At 43.6% G+C, this 20,144-nt stretch overlaps 1 protein-coding gene across 1 annotated transcript in view; it reads right to left on the minus strand.

Moving 5' to 3' along the window:
• Positions 1-20,144, minus strand: part of LOC311494422 (cyclin-dependent kinase 17-like) — a 39,902-nt gene that overhangs the window by 6,546 nt on the left and 13,212 nt on the right. The window contains exons 3-15 of the mRNA XM_084553468.1: positions 13,097-13,230; positions 9,149-9,274; positions 3,687-3,743; positions 3,478-3,592; positions 3,176-3,270; positions 3,034-3,096; positions 2,816-2,939; positions 1,660-1,780; positions 1,191-1,288; positions 996-1,101; positions 813-855; positions 633-723; positions 476-553 (exon numbers count right to left, since the gene is read on the minus strand). Of these exons, the coding sequence (XP_084409594.1) occupies positions 476-553; positions 633-723; positions 813-855; positions 996-1,101; positions 1,191-1,288; positions 1,660-1,780; positions 2,816-2,939; positions 3,034-3,096; positions 3,176-3,270; positions 3,478-3,592; positions 3,687-3,743; positions 9,149-9,274; positions 13,097-13,230 (1,251 nt within the window). The remainder of the gene's footprint in view (positions 1-475; positions 554-632; positions 724-812; positions 856-995; positions 1,102-1,190; positions 1,289-1,659; positions 1,781-2,815; positions 2,940-3,033; positions 3,097-3,175; positions 3,271-3,477; positions 3,593-3,686; positions 3,744-9,148; positions 9,275-13,096; positions 13,231-20,144) is intronic.

A 20,144-nucleotide genomic window follows, 5' to 3' on the forward strand; every position in this document is an offset into this window, starting at 1 on the left:
GTCTGTGTACATTTCACGGTGGCAGCCGAAAACTTTTAACCTCGCAACGGTGCACGAAGAAATGTCAGCGAATTATCATTTAAAATTCTTTATGTGGGATCAAACATGTCCGTATAAAATCATGTCCCTCTAATCTGATAGTATTTTATATATTTTAGTAAAGACTAAAAATATAGGGATTTATGGATTTACATATGGTAATGAGCAAAAGGTTAAGTTTAATATTATGTGTGTGGATTGTAAATACCGAGACTTGCGGACCTATAGGTGCATGACCCTGGTGACAGGCTGAGGACCTGTGTGCGACATGACCACACAGTGGCATGAGAGACGACAAAAAGCACACACTTAAGAGCAAAAAGAGAAGAAGAAGGAGGAGGAGGAAGACAGGGAGCCAGTCCTATCCTCGTCATCATTTTTGCATTGAGGATTTCTAATTTTCCCTATTATTTTTCCTTCCTATTCATTTACTTACTTGACTCTGGGTAGGTCGAGGATCTCTTCCCCGGGTCTTTCTGGAGCTGAATGCCTTTTACAGAGAAGATCGATGCAGCTGATGAAAACAAAGAAGGCTGGTGAGGCGGGGTCTATGAAATAAATATGTACATTCAAGTCAAACTATGTGTACTCACTGTCAGCCAGTGTTTGAACCTGCTCCCCGAGACTTCTGAAGTACGAGTGTCTGAGGGCGTCCTCAGCTGATACGCGCTTCTTCGCCTCAAACTGCAGACACAGAGATTGTTCACTGAACGCGTAAGGGGTACATAAATTAAAAGTTGTTGTAGCTATCTGTGGGCAGCAATGTCCTTTACCTGTAGGAGCATCGAGATCAAGTCAAGACCGTCGTTGTCTATCCTGTGTGGATACAAGTGGAAGGGAAAGAGGAGTGAAATCAATCCTAAAGCCTTATCTTAACATATACAGTATAACATATCACTGAGTCTATACACACACCCATCCAGGGCCGTGTGCACATGCATCCCTAGTCTACACACCTGGGTGCGTGGTTGACAAGGGGCTCTGCGTGGTAGCGGGGGAAATTGTACGTCTTGAACTCTTCACCGGTGGTGATACCGGGCCAAGTCTCTTCTGTAGGAGTACCTGTTAAAGACAACGAGGATTTGACATAAAGAACACGCTCAAGAAACAAAAAGCCTGACTCATTCGTTCAAATTCCACTGCTGTCTCACCGAGGATGCGGAATATGAGGTGAAGCTCGTCCTCCACAGTCGATCCAGGGAACAGAGGTCTGCCTGTGATCATTTCATAAAAGATACAACCCACACCCCTGGAAGAAAGACAGAAAAAAATGGCACGCACATTGATTTAGAACAAAGCACATAACAAATTAAATTAATTCTACTATTTAGTAAGCCATGGTGATGCATTAAAATTCATCTTGAGCCAATTTAAAGAGATTCTCTACGCAATTATAAAGAAGAGGTAGACTTTTTAATTAAGATTTGCAATGTTTACAACATAAATTAAGTGCAAAGTGCTCAAATGCTGATTAAAGTATTGTCAAACAGTGAATATTTAATGGAAAAAATTAAATACTCCTAATGGAGCAAAACAAGAGACTAATTCCAAGCTGACTATTTGGAAGTCTGAGGTATTGAAAACAAAAAGCAGTGTTGTATGAATGTGTGTTTATCTCACCACATGTCAATGGGTGTGGAGTACTCAGTGGAGCCCAGCAGCACGTCTGGTGGCCGGTACCATAGTGTTACCACTTCATTCGAGTACGTCTTCGTAGGGACGGACTTAGCTCGGGCCAAACCTGAATACAAAAGATTTTGCAAACTATAAATACTTGATGGTGAAGAGTTTATTCTTAGCCCAGAACATTGATTTAACTAGTAATTCACAAAAAAAAAAAAAGAATAACACTTGAGTATATAAGACAGTAGATCCTGTTCCAGGTTTTAACTAAAGAGGGCAGTGTTGGGTGGTGAGCTATTTTAAACTACACTGATCAGGCATAACATTATGACCGCTGACAGGAGAAGTAAATAACATTGACCATCTTGTGACAATTCAGTGTTCTGCTGGGAAACTTTTGGACCTGGCATTCATGTGGATGTTACTTAGACATGTACCGCCCACCTACACCGGACCCATAGCAATGACACTCCTTGATGGCAGAAGCCATCCCCAGCAGGATGCAGCCTGACACAGGCACACACATATAAAAAACGGTTTAGGAACAACTCAAAAAAACATGAAAAACAGCACAAGGTGTTGACCTGGCCTCCAAATTCACTAGATCCCAAACTGATCAAGTATCTGTAGGATGCACTGGAACAAGCCTGATCCACAGAGGCCCCTCCCCTCAACCCATAGGACCCAAAGGCCCCCACTAACAACATTCTGTTTCAAGACACCACAGGACACCCTCAGAAGGCCCATGTCCATTATCTGTGAGTCACAACTGTTTTGGAGGCACAAGGAAGACCTACACAATATTAGGAAGGTGGTCATAATGTTATGCCTGTTTTGTTCTGTCTGAGGAGCACTGTGCCCTCTAGTGGGACTTTCATTTTGTATTTCATTGTACATCTTTTTTCTGTTCATCACCAGTGTATTAGAACAAGAAACAAGCTCAATGTCATGTTCAATCAGGCTGCTTCCTTTACAACTAAATGTTTAACACACAAGAACAACATGACTTCAGGCAGCGATCTCTGATGTCATGCAGGTGAATATGTACTTGCAGCAAATCCTTTTCAACTTAGCACAGTTTGAAGCAGGGATACAGGAACTATAAAGATAACATCCTGACGGCGAGCCTCTGGTTGGGTAAACTGTGACGTACCAAAGTCTGCCAGTTTGAGTTCTCCTTTTTCATTGATGAGCAAGTTCTGGGGTTTAAGGTCTCTGTGGAGGACCTTCCTTCTGTGGCAGTAGGCGAGACCTCTTAAAAGCTGGAATAAGAAGATCTGAGGAGGAGAGAAGAGGAATGTGACTAAAACACAAACGCAGCAGCCAAAGTCCTTCTCAATTAACAGTGCTAACCGAATCTGAATGAATTACCTTGACATTGTGAACACTCATGATGCTCCCACAGTCGTCCATATATTGCTTCAGGTCTTTTTCCTGAAAGAATTTCAAGCAAGGCATTATAGAGATATAATTGACCCTTTAAAGACACTGCAAACATTTAAGTGTCTCTCACCAGGTACTCAAACACGAGTGTCAGGCACTTGTCAGTGTGGATAATGTCATGAAGAGTGACAATATTGGCGTGCTTCAAGTCTTTCAGCAGAGACACTAGAGGAGGAGACAGATCAGAGACTGTCAGTCAAACAGGCAGCATGTGAGAAGTAGCCCAGAATTCACAAACAGCAAGGGACGCTTTGCACAAGGTACACCGTCAAACCTCTACAAGCTTCCCGAATAATACGCAGTATGTGACATGTTGACTTCTGAGTCGTGCAGCACTTTCAGATCACATCACTTAAACGTGCGGTTCCGTACCTTCTCGGATGGCTGTGCAGGGCGCCCCCTCCTCGTGCTCCAGTCGGATCTCTTTCAGAGCTACTAAATTGTCTGTCAACTTGCTTCGACCCTTAAACACCGTAGCATAGGTGCCCTGCAAACATGGGAGATGAAAGCATTTGTGAAATAAAGCAAAGTGAATGATGTATTTTTTTTTTTTTTTGTTTGATTTTCTGTACTGTTCTCACCTCCCCTAGTTTGTCCAGTTTGATGTAGGTCTCAAGTTTCCCAAAGCCGATTTCAGACTGCAGTTGACAGAAAGAAGAAAGTTGAGGAAGCAGTAATATTACGGAGCATCATTAGACCTGTTTGCATTTATTTTTGGTCCAGCCTGATGTTAGGTAACTGGAGCTAACTATCTCTTGAATCCAGTTCTCTAAACTCCAGTTTAGCTATGTTATACATCTGGCCTACAACTGCAGGGGTCTGAATCAACTGCCATTATTTCATCCTCTGCCTGATTATCCAGCCATTATCTATTGGCGCTTATCATCTAGAGGGTTGCGGGAAGGGCCTATTACAGCCGTCATTGGGTGAGAGGTAGCCAGTTCACCACAGGGCTGACACAGAAAAGCAAACAACCATTCACACTCACATTCACACCTACAGACAATTTGGAATCACCAATTAACCAAACAAGCACATCTTTGGACTTTGAACCCAGAGCCTTCTTGACGTGTGGTTGTGTTAAACATTAGCTTGGTTTATTATTATTTAATATCTCTGGCACACTTATACAGAGCAACAGCCTCTGCACATATGGAGTCTATCCGGGAAAACATCTGCTATCATCTTACGACTTTGGGACTTTGATCAACGGTCGATGTTCCAGAGCTTCCGGTGGAGCCAGCAGATATCCAGACTGAATATAATGGATATCTGGACCACGAGTGCGTGTTGCACTTGTAAATTGAGACATGAGAATGGAGCTGGAGTTGAGAGATGACGGCTACCACCTGACTACAGCGGATATGTTTAAAATATTTGCTCGACAAACTTATCTCGCTTGCTGAAAGGGTACGACAGGGCGTGGTGTCCCCTGCGCTCTTCACGTCGGCCATCTAAACTGTCTCTGAAGGAACATCAGTGTGAAATACCTGCTGGCCCAGCACAGCATCACGAGCGCTGCACATACGACACAGCTGCGCGCCAATGACGTGGCTGGCATTATTTGATGTTTGAGTGCAATTCTTCAAGTTGTGCAGACATCATCACATTTTTCTCAGGAGATTTAACATAAATGCAGGTGCACCCACACACCGTGTGAATAAAAGACACTGAACGTGGCCCAACTCTATAACTTACATGCATCTTTTGGTGCAACTTTAATCAGAGCTCTTGACACTGGCAGAGCTAGTTGTCTCTTTCATTTAACACTTTGCCTGAATTGAAAATGTGATTCCTTCCTCTTTGTTTCTTTAACGCTACAAAGTGAAGTCGTCGTCATTTGCACATCACTGCAGGAAGTCGGTACAGCAAAGACAACCAAGTGTGGCAAAACATGCATTACGTATTCATATGAAAACAGATATCCAGCGGGCATACTTCACATCTCTGTCCCTGAATTAATCCTGAATACAGTTAATAAAGGCTTAGTTGTATAATGTATGTGGCCCCTGGGTCTCAGGGTCATGAATTATAGATGGATGTGGCTATGTCACACTGTGATACTTACAGGCCTGCCAGAGTTGATCTCTCTTTGTTTGTCACTGTTTGTCTATCTCTGTCAGGATGGTTTCAGCCATGTTTTATCCATGCCCATCTCTCTGAACGCACCCATCGCTCTTAATCTTGCATTCGCCATACCCGCCTTGACGCTGATGCCAGGCTAAAGCATGTATGTGTGTGTGTGTGTGTGTGTGTGTGCACGTGTGTGTGAGGGGGAGGGTCTCCAGTGACCAAGTTAGCTGATGAAGCATGTGATCTCTTTAAAGCCATGCCTAAAAACCAACGCAAGCTCAGACGGCAAGAGGACACATTTACATTTACGCTGAAACAAGACAGCGTGCGACTGTGTGCGAGCAAAATCCGGTTTGCGAAAAGACATAAATGTATTATTTTATTAATGCATACAAATCATTAACTAGCTTTGCATGTGGTGATGCGGAATGATCGAGAATGGAAAAAAGCTAAAGAAGGAACACATGAATACAAACTGAGGACACGTGGGTGAGCATTAACATATGCGCAGGAAGTATATACCTAGGCTTTTTTTTTTTTTTTTTTTTTTAATATTTTTTTTGTGGGCTTTTGTTGCCTTTATGATAGACAGCTGAAGGTGGACAGGAAAGGGGGGCAGAGAGAGAGGGGATGACACGCAGCAAAGAGCCACAGGTCGGACTCGAACCCTGGGCTGCTGCATCGAGGACTCAGCCTCGGCACATGGGTCGCCAGCTCTACCCACTGAGCTATCCCAGCGACCCATACCTAGGCTTTTTTAACATGAAGCATACAGTCTATGCTCAGTGCACACACACACAAACACACACACGCACAGGCTGCTCCCATTGCTGTGTTTGTGACAGGAGCTGTCAGGAGCTGTTGCTGAGCTGTGCTGCTCTTTTGGCAGCGGAGCTAGTATCACGAGCAAAGCATGCACGATCACGCACGCGCATTCAAAACATGCACAATGGGCATATGTTACTTTCTCTTCCACCACTGAAGTCTCCCTAAAACAAAGAAAGACCAATTGCGTACAGTCCACTTTCTTCTGAGTGCAACTGTACTCCCCAAGTACCTTTCGTATGTGTGTTTGCAAGTGTGTGTTTGCCAGTGTGTGTGTGTGTGTGTGCGGTGCGCCTGCGTATGCTTTAGATGGCAAAGGGTTCATTTCATTCCCAACGCTCCAGCGAGCTTACTCAGCAGAACTAGGTCAGACTAAGTTTTAGAGACCGAATTAAAGCAACACAAAACCAAACAATATGCGCACTATGACCGAGCCTTTACAAGGTACCGAGGAGACTACAGATAGATGGACTCGTAGCAAGAGCGAGACATGTGGGAAGAGAAATTTCCGCAGCCATAACCAGCATGTGTGCCGAGTAGAAGTCCGTGACTACTGACCGCATTTCTTATTAATCATGGTCTCCCAGTGTGCTGTTTATAAGAAAGCTTCATGTTTACAGAGAGGACTGAGTAGGAGAGGAAAAAATGACAGCCTTCTGTGAAGAGAAGGGGTGGCAGGCAGAGGGAGGTGGAAGGAAAGAAGAAGAGCTGCCAGTCCTCTGAGCTATAATCAGTCGACCAATCAACACGTTACGCAGTTTTTCATGTAAACCTGCCGATAGCAACGCGCACAGTTTGATCCAAAGGAGAGGAACAAAACACGTGATGTAGTTATTGGCATAGCTAAACAAACTATTGTATTTTAACGCAGAAGTCGGGGAATAATAGACCTGTTTCTGTTATTCTGAGAGCAACCGAGGTGTGATTTTGTGTTGCACGCTGAAAAGTTGGAGGTGTGCTTCACAGTGGCTGCTGCTTCAGTTCCAAATATTTCAATCGATCCGTTGTCAAACCATGCCAAAAATGGCCACCGTCTCGTTTTGGCGGACGCGTTTCTACAACAGTGGTGGTTGTATTATCTGTGACTACTTCATGATGATGTTTTGTTTTGCCATTTAAATGCTTTTAATCGGAAACTGCAGCAGAAGGAAATGTTCAGTTCGCATTGGCAGCAATCGCAAGCCATTGGATTACATAATATCCTGATATTTACAGAGATTACATTAGCAGAACCTTTTTTTTATGTATATATCTTTTCGTCTGTCACTCAGGAGGTGAACAAGTTCGCAAAAAAATCCAGCGCAGCATAACATGATTAAGCGTTGCGCTCAAGGATTAACACGGCATCTCGTTCTTTGGCACCACACACACTGAATCTCACTGGACTGCTGTGAAAATTGATCAACGGGCGACAGCCATGAACGAAAACTGACACCAACCAACTTCACTTGCATTACACTGGAAACGATTCACTGATCAAAATACACGGGTCCAAACGTAACGCATCTGCTACGGGACACCGGACACATGTTCTACGTTACGGTAACAGATGCAACCGCACTGATAGCACGGAGGATGTTACGTCAATATGCTCCACAGTGCCGACTGTGGACGCACATTAGATCTTTTGTGACATATTAAACTCTTTCAGCTCCGGTTAAAGGTGCTCAAACTGATCTTAACAGGCAGAGTAAGACATATGAGGAATGAAGTCAATAGCACCAGCTTAGGTCATGTTAAAGGTAGGCCTGAAGCATACTGCAATAAACTTCATACTTCTGCATGGGACACTAAAATGAGCAAAGTAATACACTCTAATATAAAATATCGCTGTATACACATTCTAAAAACTCAATAAGATGGCACACACATAATAAAACCAAGTTTTCCTGGTATTCAACCAGAATTGTGTTACTTTTTAGTTCTTTGGCCATTTGTCCTTGCTAACATATTTATCATTTTTGTTAATAATGCATCCAGTCATTTATGCCTTTTCCCTCTTACATCCTCGCTCTCCATCTCTCTTCAAGGTGTCCTGTGGCGTAATCCTAGTCAGGAAAGGAGCCGCAGCAGATGAGTCTGACACTGCTGCTGAATTATTGATTGATCTATTACATCACATGCATTCGACAACTCTAAAGACACACATGGGCGGACAGATGTAAGAAAATGTCCACTACTCATTTACGGTGTAGAGACACACACACAACTTTACAGACTTCCCTCTTCTTCTCGCTCCGCCATATACTTTTTTTTTTTTTTTTTTACTCTCCCTATAAAAGATTCTTTCCTTTCATCTCGGCGAGACTCCTGCAGAAAAGCTGCGTCATTAAATTGCTTCAAGCAGAGAGCTAGAGGCAGCGCGCCGGCCCCCGGTCGATAATTACAGCAAAGATGGTTGATGGAGGGCGAATCCTCTATGCTTCCCTGTAGAACGCCGAGGCTTGCGCTAATCTAGTTTAAGGTAATGTATCGGTGGAGTGGACTGAATTTAATTTAAAACACAGGGAGCGTGTCAGGTGGGGAACGAGAGAAACAAAGAGCATTGCTCTCTTTTTTTTTTTCCTTCTCAGTCATACATGAAGGCCGACTTGAAAATTTAAGTGATGGCAGAAACAAAAGAGTGAGTGTGAGCAAAATAAAAACTGAGTGAAAGAGCAGGAGCACCTCAGCAACAAAGAGGCATAAAGGAACATGCTGCATATTCATGAATATCTCCCTACTTTTTTTTTCCCATCATCCCCCTCTCTCTCTCCCGCTCCTCGATTCATACCCACAATGCTCTTGGCCTGGATACATAATACAAAATTTATCATTCATCCCCCTACTGAGCCATTGTGAGCTCTATAGCATAACTCAGTGTGTGTTTAGAATTAGCCTGTGTTTGAGTGGCTGCTCTGTGTGTGTGTGTCACATGATATAATGGTCTTCGTCAACCATTTTAGTCGAGCACAATGGCACCGAAAGTTCATATTACTTTTGTTTCCAAACAAAGCCAAGCAAAAAAAGGACAGCACACACACACCCAGCTGAACTGACAAAGGTGAACGGGCAAAGAGCTGGGGAGCAGCACGGCCAGTTCAGCCGCTTTGCACACGTGCACACAGATGCAAATACGTGAACACAAACAGCACTGAGTACTGACCAGTGATGCGCGTCGTAGCCTGCGGCTCATGGGCTTGTCAAAGGGAGGGCTGTTCATGGCAAACTTCTCCAAGTAGCCCTCCGGTAGCCTAATATCAGCTGGGAGAGACAAGCGTTTGTTTATGTCCTGAAAAAGAAGAAAACAGGGAGACAGAGAGGACTTTGTGAGTTTATGAAATTGGAAAATGAAACCATTTGTTGTTTTTGAAGGAGAGTTTTCCGTACATATTAAAAACATCAACACACATGCATATGTCCTTTAAATGTGTTGTGACAAGCTGCTATGAGATGACAAATATAAAGCATTAACAATTACAATAGTCTGTTAATCAGTCATCAGCACAAACATATTTCTTGGCAGTTCTTTGGCGACTCCCCCTTCATTTATAATCCTTATTTGGCCTAAAATTCTGTCTCTTTGGTTAGCTTTGATTATTCGGACACTTTTGTGACTGGTAAATGCACTTAGTTTTCTCCTGGCATTAAATTCTCACCTTTTTTTTTATCTCCAGGTGCCATTTGTTGCGGTGAATGACTGATGATTTATTAGAGGAAGTTATCATTTACGACATAAAAGAGGACTGTGTGCTACGTGACGGGACAAATTCCAAGAAGTTTAATATTCAAAATACACTGTTGGCAGTCTGAGAGCGTTGGCGTGCCACTGCTCCCAAACTTACAGACTCATCATCTTATCACGTTTGATACGTTCTATTTTTGTGCCAACTGATGCAGACTGACGACAATAAATCTTAATTCCCAGCCGAGAACAACGTCATCTTATACTTGGGTTCGTTGCTGCAGTACCTCACCTTCTATTGAGTCAATTTGCGAGACTCGTTTCCCACAATGCACTGCTCCTATACACTATCTGTGTAAAACACGTTCGTCGGCGAGGTGCCAATCACACATCGTTTCCATGGCAGCGGTGGCTGGCTGGCCCGGTCCCACAGCCCTACATTGTGTGTGTGTGTGTGTGTGTGTATGTATGTGTCCCCGATGTGAAATGTGTGAAAAGATTTGTGTGTTTACATGTGAACGTTAGCGGTAGTTCAGGGTAGTGTGTGTGTGTGTGTACGCCTGAAGATCAAAGAAGAGGGATTTTACGCCTGTAATGGTTTTATCTGAGCTCTCTGGCTCACATTACAACAAAATGCGCTATTACATATACACCATATGTGCCTAAATACGGTGGCACACTGCACAGTCTGAAAATATACATCGGCACAGTGTGGAAATATAACGCTCTGCCATAATACTAAGCCATAATCAAGACTCTTTGTCACATTGTTCTAGCTGCAGAAGACAAAAAAAAACATCATATAACACAACAACAACAACAACAACACTAAAGGTGCATTCAAGAGAATTGTACGTATAATATGTATAAGATAAATCATTGTCTTAAACTTTCCAACAGATAGGTTTCATGTTATGCTCCATTCCCAACACAAATGACTCCCGAAGACCAAAAACAACAGAGCTTCACACAGCCACACTGTCCATACTCTGTTTCAGGAGTCTAACAATGGACACAAGTTCACAAAGACACTCATGCCCCCTCATTCACTGGCTGAGACCGAATAACGGCCGACACGCACGCGTTCCCGTACTCACAATGCAGAACAGATCTAGTAGCTCCCTCATTGTCCTCCTTAAACGCGTTTCTGTACGCACTCGCACATTCAACGATGCATGTCTCTGACCTGACACATGACTGCACACACGCTGACAGAGAAAGAGAGAGGGCTGGCACCGTGGTAGAGTGCCATCCACATGCTCGGGAAGAGGAGGAGGAAAAAAAAAAAAAAAAAAGAGGAGGAGCGGGGAAAGCAGGAGCAGAGGAGAGAGGAATGGACAGATTCCTGAGGGGAGAAAGGCAGATGGGGGGAAGGGGTGAATAGAGGGATGTGGAGAGGAAAACATTGTTTTTATCTTCTCTCCTGCCATCACTTTGTCCTCCACCTCTCCTTCTTCCTCTTCCCTCTCTTATCATCTCCCTTTTCTTTGTCGTACCAATAATTATTCCAACATCCATAATTACTCTTTCACCCCGGCATTTTGCTCTCCCACACTTTCCCTTCATCCCTTTCTCTCTCTCTCTCTCTCTCTCTCTCTCTGGTAAACATGGTCTAAATTAGTCCCCTCCGCTCTTCGCAGCAGTCAGAGGCTGTGTGTCCAGAGGCACTTCCCGTAATACTGCTGCGCTCATCACTCTGCAACTCCTTCAAACAGAACAGGCACACAGACTGACCAAGACATGACCACATACTTTGGATTGTGGTACAGCAACAAAGAGCAACTCTATCTGTCCACGGACAGGTGCACTTATGCAGATAGGCAGCTTACGGAATATTAAAAGTGAAGCATAGGTACCATACACAGTACAGTCTATCATGGCATATAGCGAGTGTGCCATTTTGTTGTCTACATTTGCACATTGCACAGACATATTTAGATGGCTGCAAGTTGTGCAATGAGTGGCATGTGCACGAATGATTAGTGTGGAAATTAGCTTATTGCTAAATATGACAAATCAGATACTAGAACGTATAAAACCATATATCTGCCATTTTTTATCAACATAAACACTCCATCTGCACCTAAAGTACCCAGAACTTTTAGTTCCAGGAACTAAAGTTTTTCGAGGAAATAAACTGTGTGACAACAGTTGGTTATTTGTGCATTTACCACAGCCTGAAGACCAATAAAAATTAGGCAAATTAGTCAGCTGATATACAAAAAGCAGCTATTTTTACACATCAGCTTTGCATGTGACTGAACCATCGACTAAATAAAGATGGACAGAACAGTTCCTAAAAACTGAAGCCAAAGCATGTAGAGCTGCTGTATAGGTCATAAGCTCCACCTCCTCCATGTTAGTGGATGGGAGTGGGGCCAAACTGAAACACTAAAGTACACGTCAAATAACTTTTCGAGGATGATTTCCGTCATTTTAGGTAGTTAATATAATACTAATGCATACTCAGCATCCATTTTTCTGATTTTGTTTCATTTTAGTCAGTCATTTGACCCTATAGAAACAGGATGTGACATCATGACTGGTTGCCATGCATATTGCTCAGTGAATCTGACATTTTTTGTAACTGGTGGAAGTAGAGATCTCTGGCTACAAACTTGCAAGATGTCGCCACCCATATCTCCGAAAAACTAGTGTCAGTTTGGCCAATGCAAGGAAGTGAGGACGCATTGTCCGTATTTATATACAGTCTATGGACTGTACAGCCAACTCCAGTCCAGCAGGAGGCAGTAATGCAGAAGACTATACAATGAGGAGAATCAAGTTGTGCTGCTGTTGATTGTGACTAACTGCTGGAAAAAAATGGGGTCACTCAGTTGAGAAAAAAAAAAAGAGAGCTATTAGCAAAGTGGATACCGAACACCCAAAATGCTACTTCTTAAAGTTAATAAAGTAAAGTGAGCAACAGTGGAGACTGGTCATGCGTACTCGACATATCAGAAATGGTAAGTGCTACAAGCTCCACCCTAAAGGTCACGACCTTTTGAAAGTTAATACCCTCCGAGCGGTGACTTTTAGGGGGGAAAATAATCTCCCCGGATCCTAAACTAGATCTTGGTTCCTGCAGTGAAAACGCCAAAGGTTCCTACTACTCCCTGGGGAAAATTAATGCAGTGGAAACACGGCTTATGTTAAAGCGCCTCAGTACTAGTTTGGCATTTCTTTTATGCAATTTCTTGTGATTTATCAGCCCACATACAGCATTCAACGATGGCAGTATGTCAGCAACATGGCAAAGCTGATAAATGAACTTGCCTAATTTATTAGTCAAGCTCTATGATTTGACACACTTCTTAATTCTATACATAGGATTTCCTTTATAGTATGTGGTATAATAGCAAACATGTAAATGTTTTGAGGATTGAGTTGCACGAGTGTCTGGCGAGTTCGTATCCCAGTTTCCAGTACCTCGTTAGAGATGCGCCGATGGTGGTTGTTCCTCATTCGAACCCTCACTGGACTCTGGACCTCATCGGAGGACGTCCCAGATGCCTGGTCACTCTCCCCATCTGAACCCATCTTCACATTTTCATGGACGATACCTGTAAAACACAGAGATACACCGTTATTATCAGAAACCATTGTACTGGCAGACAAGTCCAAATTGAGTATTAATATTTTGCATTAATCTTTGTTAGAAAGCACGTTTTGGAACTTTTTTTGTTTTGCTGAATGACACTAATCCCATTTCCCTCTCTTCTCCTCGTCTGTTGTTACATTCCCTCTATGGGGGTCATCAGAAGACACACCAATTTGTCCTTCTTAAATTTCATTCACTCGTCTGAGGAAAGCCATAGAGGGGTCCCAACCCCGCAGATGATGGATTGTACCACCAGCCGTGCAGGGGTGTTAACCGAGTGTGTCTAAAATGCCATTGGTGAGATGAGGTAGTCAGAGATCAATATCACCCTCCATGCAATGGGAGCTTTCCCGTCTCTGGCTGCCAACCACCCCCCCCTACACCTCCATCCTCCCCAGAATCCATCTGATTAATGAGTCACGGTGCAGCAGACAGGACTGCCTCCTTCAATGGTGTGTGTGAGTAAATGTGGGGGAAGGGTCTCGCTTTGGCTTTCAGCTCTAGAGTCTGGGTCATGTGCAGCTCATACAGTATGTGTGAGCATCTGCGCGTGCTTGTTTGCCTTGTGTACGGAGGGCTAGGCTAAAGAGCCCGGTAGACGTTGAAGCTCTCTCCCAACACGGGTTAACATTTTCCCTTGCATACCATCTACTGTTTATTCTCACAACAGCCACCATCAGCAGAGCAGAGCCACATAGGGGGGAGATTGGGGGGAGGGTGGTTTTGTGATATTTGTCGGAAGAAGTGATGAAGTGGAAAGGAAAATAAGTCCCCTGAGTGACTGTGACACCTCGGCCATGAGATATAACAACTGAAGGCCAGATAGGTATCTGTCTGTCAGCTGTGAAACATCTGAGGCTTATTCTGGGTCATTCGTTTGTATGTTTTTTTTAACGTAAGTAGGGTTTGGATTTGAAAAAAGCCCAGATGATGTACAGATTCTCTCTTAGGATTGAAGAACGGAAATGCAGACGAAAAGTACATGGAATACAGACTCAGTGAGCAGTATGAAGAAAAAAATCATAAAATTGTGGTTTAAAATGCATTTACAAAGGCCTAAAGTGTTTAATATTAAATAAGTAAATAATAGTGTGAAGAAATGTCAGAAAATATGAAAAGAAATTATTCAAAACCAGCTCAATTTTCTAAAATGTCATTTTAATTTTTATGGTTTTACAGGATGTACTTACTTAAACTGAAAAAACGTTAAATCTCCCTGTTGGAGCTGAGAACATTTTCTGCTATAACACTGGTTTTATGCCACTTCTAATTTCAGAAATTCACATCGCCCACTCGGCTTTCTGCAACTACACAGGCCCCCTGCCTGCACCCATTAAGCCGAACCATAACAGTTCTGAATTAACCAACTAGAAGCTGCTGCTGCTGTCAATATGTCGTCCCACGACTATACTTTCCCCAAAATTATAACCCGATTGAGGTCATACTATGAAACTAAACTTTCCAAAGCCCTCCTGTGGAGAAGCCAGAAAAAATATTTTAAGTGGGTCAAAAATGTTCACACAAACTACCTGTGAAAACCTCAGCGGACAAGTTTAGCCTTTATTCATCCGATGGTCTATCTGTTGAGAGCGACAGCATACGCTCATTAGCGAAACACAGTCCATCTGTGAAAATGCTTAGTAAACCACTCCTCAGTCGCTTCCATCTCCAAGTCTGATGTAAAGCCGGCGGGCATCAAAGCCAGACACAAGGATACAGGGAAGTAATACCTTGGTGAGAAAACTGAGATGTCACTTGTCATTTCAGGAATCGGGAATCAACCCTCACAACCCTGATGGCGTAACATTAAACTCAAGGTAACTGACACCCGAGTCTGGGGGAAATTGATCCAGGTTATCTGCACACTGACAGAACGCACACGCCAGACCACACACTCACAACGAGCGAGTACTTTAATGCTCATTATACCACAGGCGCTTCTCACTTTCTCAAAGGTCCTCATCTTGTCTGTTTGTGTAAACTGTTGAGCGCAGATGTGGGTGGATGCGACAGGATGACCTGCAGGCCTGGGAGGGAAAATTCCATCACCTGGGACCCAAAACAAAATAATACCACGGCACTAAGACGTGCTGTACGTGCATTTGTCTCTCCAAGGCACTTGTGATAGTGCAGTCTCACTCGCACTAAACGTTATTCTCCAGTCTCCTGCAGGTTCTTTCTGTTCCACTTCCATACAGGAGCAGACAGTAAATGTCAAGAGCTACCACTGCCTCCCGGTGTGAAGCCAGGCTGGCCTAGTTAGGGTTGCTGACTCCCTGCAAGTGCGTCTGGAAAAGTGAGTGGGCTACTCTTACCTCACCCAGCCCAGCGTGAATTTCAAACTCATCTCCAGCACATGAGAGCAGAACTTAAAAAAAAAAAAAAGAAAAGCCAGAGGAGAGGATGTTCAAAGAAAAAGTTCAAAGAGAGGCGGAAATATCGGGATTTCTGGGACTTAAGCCCTCAGCTGGTAAGGCCAGACGCTGATTTTCAGTGAGTTGCTCAAGGGTGCACTGGTAGAATTCACAACCACTGCCCACATCCACATTACCGACTATTATTACAATAGGCTTTGAACTTTTCTTTTTCACTGTAAGGCAAGGAGTTCTCAAACTCTTTTTAAGCCCAGGACATTGCACCGTATGAATTCAGTCCAAGCAGCATGAATAGAGAACAGAGAAGAATAGAAGAACTTGTAGGAATCTACGCTTCTCCAAAGAATTCATGAGATCCCTGTAGATACTCACACATGAGCCAGCACACCACTGCTTCTCTCATGATTAAACCAGCCAGGGAATCAGATTCTGATGAGTTAAAGATTGATCAGGCGATCCAGAGATAAAGGTACACGCATAAACATTAAGACGTGTGACTGATCTTAACTTCATGCCGCACAGAGTGTAATCAGGATATACAGACATGAGCCGATGCAATTGGAATACAACTATATACAACCATATTTGATATGGCCCAAAAGGTTTAGAGTTACTTATAGTACCGAAAAATTTTAAATTACTGTTTAAAACGAAAATCTGATCAGTATATACTGTACTTGGACCTGTAGAAATGGAGGATCGGGGTGATGAGACTCACCAATGCGGTTTCCTGGAGGACGGCATGAGTCCAGCACTCGAAGCATACGGAAAGGTGACAGCCTCAGTGGGGTGTCTCTCATCCCCTCTCCCATTCTAGCTTCCCCGGTCTTAGAGTCCCCCCCCAGCCTGGGAGCGCGAGCAGGCAACCCTTGGGGGTTATCTGGCGTATCCATTTTTAATTTTTTTCCCCCAGAGGATTCAAAAGGCTAACATTTGAAAGTCAATGGAAAAATTGTAGCCACAGAAAAACAGGTCTTTTCAAGAAGTTGCGCCTACTTCCGTTGAGTCTTGGTGTCTAGTCAACCAGTCTGGATGGCATCCAGGTTTAAGGAGCTGCAGGTTGATTGAGGGCCCAAGCTTTCTGGGAAAAATCGAGTCTTCGGGCTTCCCCTGTACCGCCAGAAAAGCCTGATGCAGTAGAGAACGCGTCTCACATTGCGAGGATAGCGCAGACCGCACGGGCACACTAATCACAATGCAACAACTCCCTCGGCTGCTACTCCACTTTAACACTCTCTCTCTCTCTCTCCTTCTATGTTTTTTCTGTAGGCGATCCCTCTCTCCACCTCGTCTTGTTTCTCTTCTTTTTTTCTCTCTCTCTCTCTCTCCGCAGTCACACTCTGCTTGCTGACTAAGGAAGGTCAAACACCGAGCAGGTAGGCAAAAATGCTGCAGAGACAGTCCAACGCAGGCACGCTAAGAACTGTTACAACCGGTCATCTCAGAATTACAGGTGTTCCGTCTTCGCCTGAATCTCCTGGACACGGGCGCACAAACACGTGTAAAGACTCGCAGCGTGTTCAGCGTACAGCTCCCAGTGGGGAAAAACACTTTCCTCAATTTCAATTTTATCCTTCCTCACCGTCTCCCAGAACCACCGTCCTTCACATCTACTCCGGTCTTTTCTTTTTCCGGACGGTTTTCTCCTTCTTTGACAGATCTCCTCTCTTTGTCCTGCTTGATCTTCCACTGTTATTCTGCACTCCACTCTATTCAGGCTGCTGTGCTGCTCTCCTTCTCTCCACTCCCCTCTCTCTCTCTCTCTCTCTCTCTCGATTACTCCCTCCTTCCCTCCTGCGCCCCTATCAGTGCTTTCAGTATGGTTAGTCCTCTTGCTGCCTCCCTTCACCTTGCCATTATTCCCCTCCCTCTCATGGGATAGCAATCTCCCCCCACCTCCATCTCTCTCCCTCCCCCTCCTCCCTCATTCTTGCGATCTCTGTCTGGGTCCAGAGATGGTGTTGAATGTCAGTACAGTCATCCTCTGTTTCTATTCATGAGCCGATGACAACATTTTCTGCCCGATCAGTCGCTTTCTCACATCCCTCCATCTCTATTGCCCTATCTTGTTTGTCTTCTCCTTCGCGTGCTCCGTCCCGCTTCTTCCTCCCTCTGCATCCTTGTCCTCATCACTGTCCTGCGCAGAAAATGAAACCCCGACTCTTTTGAGCGAAGCCTCTGGCATCCCGGCTCCCCTCTCCTCCATGCTATCCACTACTCCCCCTCCTTCTCTCTCTGTCCTCCGTGGACATGAAGTACAGTCCATTATGCATGTTCAACGCAAGAAAGCACACATACACACAAACTCCTCTTCACATGTCTGCGCACATACAGGTAACATACTGCTCACATGCATGTCTCTGTCATGCCTGCAGTTGCACGCAGTTGAAAACACCTGTGTTATTAGTACAACTCCAAAACTTCTATCTAAGATAAAATGTGCAGCGTTGCCTTTAGGAGAAGAAATACAATCATCTAAAGTTAATTTTTCTACAGTGTTATAGCCACTATATTTAGAAGTAAAATTACCTTTCCTCAAATTTCAAATAATGGAGGGAGCTATCTTAAGCGTGAAGCAAATGGCTGTTTTGTAATCACTGCATTTGTCGGACTACCAGACTGCATCTAAGCCTCCACCAGACTACTGGAGGTTATATGCTGTATAATAGGTTATGTATAAATCATTTTTGGCTATCTACATGCTCTACAGTTTTGAGGTTTAGTACTTTGAGTATTTCAAATTTATGTTACTTGCATCCCACAATTGTATAATGAGGTATATTGTACCATGTTTATTCAGTGGAATTATTCAGGTTGTTTTTTTACAAATTTTGGTATAAAATAAACTGACCATATGCATACAACATAAAAAATAAAAATGTAAAAAATATTCCTTCCATGTACGTTTAAAACACATTTTTAAATGCATTAACTATGGAAATTATGTGATCAACTGTGATAAAATAATTTAATCTGCTGACAGCCCTAAATACTGTATAATGGGCTGTCAGTAGCAGCTAATATCATTTTTATTAGCATATACACCAATCAGCCACAACATTAAAACCACTGACAGGAGAAGTAAATAACACTGACCATCTTATGACAATACAGTGTTCTGCTGGGAAAATTGTGGACCTGGCATTCATTCATGTGGATGTTACTTAGACATGTACCACCCACCTAGACCAGACCAGGCACCCCCATCCCATAGCAATGACACTCCTTGATGGCAGCAGCCATCCCCAGCAGGATGCAGCCTGACACACACACACACACACAAAAACGGTTTAAGAACAACTCAAAAAAACATGAAAAAACGGCACAAGGTGTTGACCTGGCCTCCAAATTCACTAGATCCCAAACTGATCAAGTATCTGTGGGATGCACTGGAACAAGCCTGATCCACAGAGACCCTTCCCCTCAACCCATAGGACCCAAAGGCCCCCACTAAGAACATCCTGTTACCAGACACCACAGGACACCCTCAGAAGGCCCATGTACATTCTCTGATGAGCCACAACTGTTTTGGAGCCACAGGGAGACATACACAATATCAGGCTAAAATCATATGATTCATTCATACAAAAAAAATGATGGTGGCTTTTCTGCATAATCAATATGTTGACTTATTTAACTTCAAGTACATGTTGTTGCCAATACTGTACTTTTAGTTTTTAGTGAGATTTAATATCACATTTTTAAGCATCCCTTATAGTATCGTATGGTGTACCTCATTCTGCCACTGGAAATAACTGCTTCATTCGAGTGCGTATTTCATGGGGCCTTTCAAGTGTGATATTTGAGAAACATGCTTCCCGCTGTCAGGGTGTTGAGTGTCATCACCATTTTTTTTTTCCTTTTACATCTGTACATGCACATTTCCCTCTGGGCTTTCTATGGAACAGCGGACCTAGGACCATAGAAACCCATAAGACGAGTTCAGAGAACATGGATGCGTTGAACAGCAAGTGAATCGAAAATGTCAGCCAGATAAAGCATGAAATGCCATCTTTCCTCATGACGTTCTCAAGGATGACGCCTCTGAAGGATGTTTTTGAGTAATGTGAGATAAAGCCTTACCTCTCCCTTCATGTCAATAATTGGCTTCTAAACCTTAACAAAACATGATCATGCAGAGACGCTCACACGCCCCACGTGTCAATAACGATGCACTTAACCTGAAGACTACTTGCACAACTGGATGCACTGTATACTGTAAATACTTGGAATTGCAAACATCTTTTAAACATTACAAAGGATGCACGGACAATTCACTGTCACTAAAGTCTAAATGAGATGTACTTGGGAGTGTGTGTTATTTGGACCCATTACTCTACATTCAGCGCCATTTACAGTGCACTGACTTACACGTATTGATGTGCAGTGATGAATCCACGGGCTTCAGGCTCAAGGACAAAAGCTCCCCAACTCAGCCTTTCGCCCATCACCGTCTCCCTGTCGCTTAATATTCACAAGAGCAGCTGTATACATCGAGGAC

This window comes from Chelon labrosus (assembly GCF_963514085.1).
Source record: "Chelon labrosus genome assembly, chromosome: 10".
Taxonomy (NCBI): Eukaryota; Metazoa; Chordata; class Actinopteri; order Mugiliformes; family Mugilidae; genus Chelon; species Chelon labrosus.